Genomic DNA, 7,850 nt, shown 5'->3' with positions numbered 1-7,850 from the left:
AGTACTGTGGATTGTTTTATAATCCATTTTCAGTTTTTAATTCAAGTTAAGAGGTAGGATGCACAAAGTTTATTGAGGAATATAGATATATGCATCATGTTTATGCAAACACAAAAATTCTATCTTTTGGAGCTCTGGTGATATAGTGAATGATATATAGGCTGTTAAACCCAAGTTCAACAGTTCAAGACTTCCAGAAGCACCTTGAGAGAAATATAAGAGTTTATGATCCTGCTAAAATTTCCCAGGTATAGCCTGGGAAATTTAAAGAGCATAATGACTCGGAATTGACTCAGTAGTAGTCAGGTTTAGTTTTATGGGGCCCATTGGATTATTAGAGTGAGGGAAAGCATAATTTCAACAAAATAACAGCAAAATTTTGGCAGTCTTAATCTTTCATTGTGTAATGTTTTTCATTGTATAATATCATTGACTCTGTCACATGTATTTCATAATAATCCACTGGGGATGTATATGAATATTTTAATTTTACAGAGAGAATGCAATTTGGCTTTTATTTCAGTGCATTTGGTCAGTGTTCTGGGTAGCATATGACACACATTAGAGCAGAGGGGTTTTGGTCATGTAGTTTTATCAACTATTTGCTTTATGACCTGACCACATGATCATTGAGTTGCAGAAAAGATAGAGGTTTTCATTTTATTTGTCTATTTGGGTTAGATTTTGGTTTTACTTTTTGCAAAGTAAATTATTTTTACCAAAGTGTAAAACCAAATTATTTACTAAAAATTCTGAAGAACATCTGAAGCTCTATAATTAGTTCCACTCTCAAGAGACCAGAAATGATATTAATGATGCAACCTTTGGACATCTGAGATTCAAGCCTAGAAAATGAGCTTCAGTTTATGTCCCAAAAGAAAGAAAAGACTGGGAAACATAAAACTCCTTTAAGAGTCATGAAAGTTGGCCTTCTTCACTCAAAGCCCCATATACCCTGAACGTGGCTTAGCTGACAGTATGTGGAACAAGAGACTATGTAAGTTTATTTTTTTAATTCTATTAATTGTCCGTGTCTTTATACTAAAATATCTAGTGCTGGCTTTAGAACCTTAATATTATTCCAAAAGAATCAGAAAACACTAAATTATTTTTCATTAATTGGGTGAAAGTGATCCTTAATGAAGTGGTTGTCGGTTGAGAAAGTTAATATTTGCAAATACCCATATCTGGTATATTCTAATATGTGTGATTTTCACGGAATTTAATACTTTATTTAAACATATATAAATTTAAAATTACATGCATATTTTTGAAACATCACTTAATATAATATCTAATAATGTTGATATAACTTAGTTTTATTTTAAGAAAAACTATTCTTCACAGTCTTGGGCAAAACTTTAAACTAAACCTTGGTAATAATTTTGGCTCAATTTGTTTTTTACAATTGTGATAACAATATATTGGAAATTATTTTTATTTTCTTTGGGTTTGTTACTTCATCCTGTCTTTAATAAAACCAGGCTATGCAAACAGATTCTTAATTCCCAGAGCTCAAGATGTATTTTACAACAGCAAACTAGTACTACTTATTACAACACTAGTATTTCTGAATAGAATACTTTTGCATTAATGCATTTCCATTATATAACAACATCTAAGATGCCCACCTATGTTTTTAAGCATGTTATAATTTCATGGTTTTTCAATATTATTTTTAACTGTACAGTTTTCAGGTTTTTATTATTTGAGATATTTTTAGTCTTTACTTCTATGAACCATTTGAAATCTTAAACCATTCAGTGCTTACTGTCTTAATGTGGATACTCATGCATATGACTCTGATTTCATACATGTGATATAAACTGTCTATAGCAGTCAATCAAGTGCATATTCATTTATATAAAATTTTGGAATAACGACAAAATTTGTGAAAACATTGTATGTGTTAAAGTTAATAATATTAGACATATTATGTGAGTAAAATTATATATTGCAGAGAAAAGTCCATGAAAACATACTGTGAAGCATATGCACTTTAATAAACAATAATTCATAATTCCACAGAATGGAGAAAGAAACATTATGATATGCTTACATTTCAGATCATCAATTTGTGTCCAACATTTAGACTACTATTCAAATCTCCCAATAGTTTATCCTTCATCTTCTCCTTGATTTCTCTTCTCTCTCTTTTGGGCTACTATACTCTATTTCACCCAATTTAATTCCTGTCAACAATTCAATTCAATTCATGGTTTTGTCTTCCAAATGTTTCCCTTCTCCCATTGACATTCTCCAAAGTCAGTTCCTATTGTTATGAAAGTCTATTTTGTCTGGTTTTCCTTATAACCATGGTCTCACATAATATTTTTCCTTTTAGGATTGACTGAGTTCCCTCGGTATAATGTTCTCTCTCGTCATCCATGTCATAAACTCTTTGGATTGCCATTTGCAGTCTTTTTTTTTGGCCAAAATGAAAGAGGTTTTCAACTTTCTTAATTAGCTGAGTAATATCTCTACTTTTAATGCTGTTTTTGATGAAATGGTTAATATCTCAGAGGGGACAAAATATATATTAGGTGAGAAATACCTTTTCTTTTTCACACTGAATTCCATTCAACATGACTTTTCAAGATACTGATCTCATGTTATTTAATTTGAAACATTTGGTTTCAAGCCATTATTTTACTAAGACAAGGTGAAAACGTCTTAGTTTCCCAAAAGAGAAAACTTATCTGAAGGCACCATGGAGTGATCGTAAACTCCTGCATAAATAACAGCTTGAATCCATGGACTTGTTTATCCTAACGGCATGAACATAGCCATCAATAGCACTTTGCTCCCTTTATTTTTTTGTTTTTAATAATGAGTTCAACCAGAAAAAAACAATGGCTGTTAAAAATAGCAAAATAAACCAATTAAAATCATATGGAGTTGCTTGATTTTATTGGGAAAAAATACTGCTTTTTGATAATTCTGTTCAAATGCACAGAAAATCAGTGGGGAAATCTCAGAAATGGCAACATGGTTATTAAATGTTTAGTGGCAATACTTTCTGAACTATCTTTTTAAAAATTCCTTTATTACTCCCATTGTGCAGCCTCAAGTACAACAAAATATTCCAAACATGTTTAGATTTACAGTAAATATGCTTGTCCTTTTTATACTTGGTTTGGTGCAAGAAAGGTGGATATAGCTGATGGAAAACACTAGAGAAGAAGTATATGAATGAAAAGCAAAGGGATTCAAGAGGCTGATGACCGACCATTTTTTAATCCTAGCTTCGAGACTAATAACCCAATCCCTTTGATTTGGTGATTTAATCTCTCAGTGCTTCACTTTTCCTTAGGTCTAACCCATAGAAAACCAAATTTATGTGTCCTATAAATCCCTATTCAGAAAAAAAAATAACTCAAGGCGTGCAAGCAATGAAAAACGATTACACTATAGACCATAACGCAGGGTAAAAATATTGGACACTGCTTTTGTAGCACCCTAGATATGGATCATTCCAGGACCCCACCCAGAGGGCAATATGACGAACTATGGGAAGCACTGGTCTAAAACATAAGAAATCATATTGAATTTTCTACAATAACTTATTAGTGCAGACAATTGCACCCAGTAAATCTTAACAATTAGTATTAAGAAGGACTTTGGTTCTAATGGTTTATGTGCTCAGCTCCAATCTGAAAAGGTGCAGGCTCAAGTGAACACAGAAGCACTTCAGAAGAAAGAGCTGGTGCTCTACCTCCGAAACCAGCCAATGAAAACAGTGAAAATCATAGCTGTCTTCTGAGATACAAATGTGGACTGCTGGGTTACTTAGGTCTGTTTCCCCCATGCTCTGCAGTTAGGACACTTTTTTTACTGGTAATAGAGAAAAAAAAAAAAAGCTTGCATTGCAATGTCAAACACAGAAAAGGAAAGACATAGCTTTATGTAGTTTATCATAATAAACTGATAAGATATATCTTTGCACAATTTAAGCATATGTTAAGACTACACTGACATTTATGGGTTTCTGGGTTTGGTTCGTTCTTCAGGGACCCATCGCTAACATGATGAGTACTGGGGAAAACAGTGGTAGCCCTTTGATTCCACATTCAGCCCATGTGATCTTTCCTGTGCTCTTGACTTCCTCTCTGGTCACTTTCTTTCATACCTGAGTCCTGTTTTTCTGTGCTGTGATATTGACACTTAGTTTTGTAACATGAGTCAGGTCATTTTTAGAAAAATCTGTTTGAAATTGTACATCAGTTAAAGCAGCAGGGAATTTATATTCTTTCCTCTATAGCCCCAAACAATAAATGAAGACTATACAAACAGATTAGTATAATGCATAGTGGTGTTATATGAACTCTGATACTTATAATAACAAATCCAGTTTATATCATATATATTCTAGTGCCTTGGTTCTGTTTTGTGGAATATTTTCCGGTAAGTAAAAGAGATAGAATGTCAAAGGTAATATCAGATTCCAGATTGTCCTTGTTCTACTTTATTCTAATGCTTTTCTACTAGCAGCCTCCCAAAATAAAACAGGGTACTTTAAAGGAACAAATAAAATGTCCTTTGGCATTCTTTTTTTTTAAGTTGACTTTATTTCCAATAATGAATTAATTTTGATTCTCTATTCTATGATCCATATTATTAGGATTATCACATTGCTGCTTCCAGGCAAATTGTTTTACTTTATTCATGCTACAGTGGGACTTTGATTTATTTTATTTCACATGACAACAGATAAAAACATAGACAGGGAATAATTTATAAATAAAAATGGAGAATATAGTTTTAATTTAGCAACACCTTGAAGAATAACCCTAACTCTCACTCTAATTCCAACACAGTAGAGAGGTGCCTTACACAGAAAACATTTTCAGTGAACTGATTTCTAAATATTGAATCTATTCTCCAGTGCAATAGACATAGAAAGGACCTGACAAAGGTAGAAAATCTGCTGTTTATATGAAGACAGAGATTGATATACTATTACATATGTATATCCAAGTTTACTGACACTGAATCTAAGTCAACTCACAGTGGCCCTACAGGATAGCAGCCAACTCACAGTGGCTGCTATCGGACAGGATAGAATCCCTATGAGTTCCCAAGACTGTAATTCTTTACGGGAATAGAAAGTGCAGTCTTTCTTTCTCAGAGAAGCTGGTGGTTTTCAACTGAGGACATTGATTACTGCAAATAGAGGTTGCTTCATAGAAAACAGCTTTTGAAAAAGCTAATAAAATTATAGAACCAAAAAAATACATAACCTACTCTTATGTGAATGAAATAGGATGCTGCATCCTTACCATACTCTAATTTTAAGTAGTAATTTAAAAGAAATAATGATGGCTTTTATTCCTTGCTCACAAGATCTGGCCATAAGATGAGGTTGAAAGGGGTCTTTCTGAGTTCTGAGATTTCTGGAGAAAGAAGGGTTTTTTTTTATTTTATTGAAGGCAGGACCATGAGCTCCACTGTGTATAGATCAACATGAATATGATAGTTTCAGGGTAAGGGCAGATTTTTTAACATGTTATTATTCTGAGAACAGTGAGCTTCCATATCTCATAGGCTACGACAAAGGTGTGGGACCAGACATTTTGCATTGATCAATAGCTTTGTGATCAGGAGAATTATCTTATATTTGTTTTGGTGATGTGGAAACTGAGAACCTGGATGTGGAATCATTTCTAATTCCAAAACGTTGCATACCTGTAAATGATTTTATTATCATCAAACTGAAGTTCATTTCTTTTCTTCATTTGACTGCAGGGCAAACATAATTATTCCATGCAATTATGAAAACCGGATCATGAAAGAAGCCATATTTTTTCATCTGAGTGATATTTTCTTGTTCTTCCACTAAAGAGAGCTACACCTAAAACCTAAATCCATACATGGCAAGTTGGAATCAGACAAGTGTGAAGGAATTCCTTCTAGTAGGATTAACTGAAAATCCTCATTTGCAGATACCTCTCTTTTTGATCTTTGCTTTCATTTATTGCATCACTCTGCTAGGCAATGGAGGGATGATTGTTTTAATTAGGTTAAATACCCGACTCCACACACCAATGTACTTCTTCCTGAGCAACCTCTCTTTCTGTGATATCTGCTACTCTACCAGCATTGCTCCTAAGATGCTGGTAATTTTCTTATCAAAGCATAAATCCAGCACCTTTTCTGGTTGTGTGCTGCAGAGTTTCTTTTTTGCAGTGTATGTAACCACAGATGGCATCCTCCTGTCTGTGATGGCTTATGACCGCTTTGTGGCAATAGCTAGTCCCCTGTTGTACACAGTCATCATGACTCAAAGGCTCTGCATTAGCATGGTCCTTATCTCTTACTTAGGTGGACTCATTAATTCCTTGACGCACACAATTGGTTTGCTCAGACTAGACTTTTGTGGTCCTAACATTGTGAACCATTATTTCTGTGACATCCCCCCTCTTTTAAAGCTTTCTTGCTCTGATGTCCACACCAATGAGATGCTGCTTTTGATCTTCTCTGGTTGCATTGTTATGTTCACTTTCATTATCATCATGGTCTCCTATGTCCGCATCATCATTGCCATCCAGAGAATCCGCTCAACTGAGGGAAGGCGCAAAGCCTTCTCCACGTGTGTCTCTCATCTGACTGTTGTCACCTTATCCTATGGGTCTGTGACCTTTAGTTATATCCAACCCAGCTCCCAATATTCTCTGGAACAGGAGAAAGTTTCAGCTGTGTTTTATACATTGGTGATGCCCATGCTAAACCCACTGATCTATAGTCTTAGGAATAAAGATGTAAAAGATGCTGCTAAAAGGTCAATATTGTGTAAGAGAATCCACACATGACTCCGTGACATGGTGGTTCTGAGATGACATTAATCTGTAGAGATAGGAGAACTATAATATTGTTTCACAAATATAATCATAAAAGTAAATATAATAAAGATATGCAATTAATGGCATATTGACATGAAAATTAGAGTGACTCTAATTAACATTATGAATAGTTATTATATTAAATTTCATTTTAATTTTTCATTTCCTTAAAAGAAATAAATTGTTTTGACATATTTTTGCTATAATGTGAAAGAGCTGGCCATGAATTTAAAAGAGTAAGATCTATTGCTTCAAGTCAAAAGGGTACAGTATCCAGAGGAATTTATCATATATATTTGTCCTAAAAAGTAATATATTCCCTTTGCCTAATTGTCCAAGAATTTTCCTGCAAATTGACTTTGTTCTAAGAATGCCATAGTCAAGTAAAATTATATATATATATATATATATATATATATATACTTACAGACATATTCCCACACAATATGTGTCTTCCATTGTGTGTTAAGTATACATGCCTCAATAGTGTCATAGGACAAATGGCGATGGTAAACAACAAATATAGAGAACACATTTCGATACCAGAGAAGTTTAAGATATGGAGGAAAATACGCTAGACAAACTGGGAGCAGTGAACTATGGAAAATGGGAAGGACTATTTAAAGGCATGGGAATCAATTTTTAATCTTTAACATGGAGCCGTTAAATAAAAACAGTAGAAAATAAACCTGAAAAGTCATTTCAGGTCATTGATGTGAAAGAATATTGATGAAGACAATGAGTTTAAAACTCAAATGACCATGAGGTGAAACTTTAAGTGAAATATAACTGGATTCTTCAGGGAAAAAGAGTGATGCTGCTATCAATATAGTGGATATAAGAACAATTAGGGGGAAATTACTCTAAGCCTATAAAAATATAAATTTTCTGGAGTAGGAAATACAGATAAGTACGATAATTTAACAGAATTCATAAAATTAGCAACCAAATTTGAAACATAATTAGACTTTTATTTTCAGGGAATATTTCTACAATGAATAAAAAACTTTG

The 7,850-nt window shown here is 33.5% G+C and overlaps 1 protein-coding gene across 1 annotated transcript; it reads left to right on the top strand.

The window, feature by feature from the left end:
• The first annotated feature begins 5,870 nt into the window (after positions 1-5,870).
• On the top strand, positions 5,871-6,809 carry LOC142445714 (olfactory receptor 5J3-like). Its single transcript, XM_075547646.1, has one exon. The coding sequence runs from the start codon at positions 5,871-5,873 to the stop codon at positions 6,807-6,809; it is 939 nt and encodes a 312-aa protein (XP_075403761.1).
• The last annotated feature ends 1,041 nt before the right edge of the window (positions 6,810-7,850 follow it).

The sequence above is a fragment of the Tenrec ecaudatus genome, chromosome 4 (genome assembly GCF_050624435.1).
Source record: "Tenrec ecaudatus isolate mTenEca1 chromosome 4, mTenEca1.hap1, whole genome shotgun sequence".
In the NCBI taxonomy this organism is placed as follows: domain Eukaryota; kingdom Metazoa; phylum Chordata; class Mammalia; order Afrosoricida; family Tenrecidae; genus Tenrec; species Tenrec ecaudatus.
The sequence above is the reverse complement of the archived record's forward strand: the minus strand, read 5'-3'. Positions and strand labels throughout refer to the sequence as shown.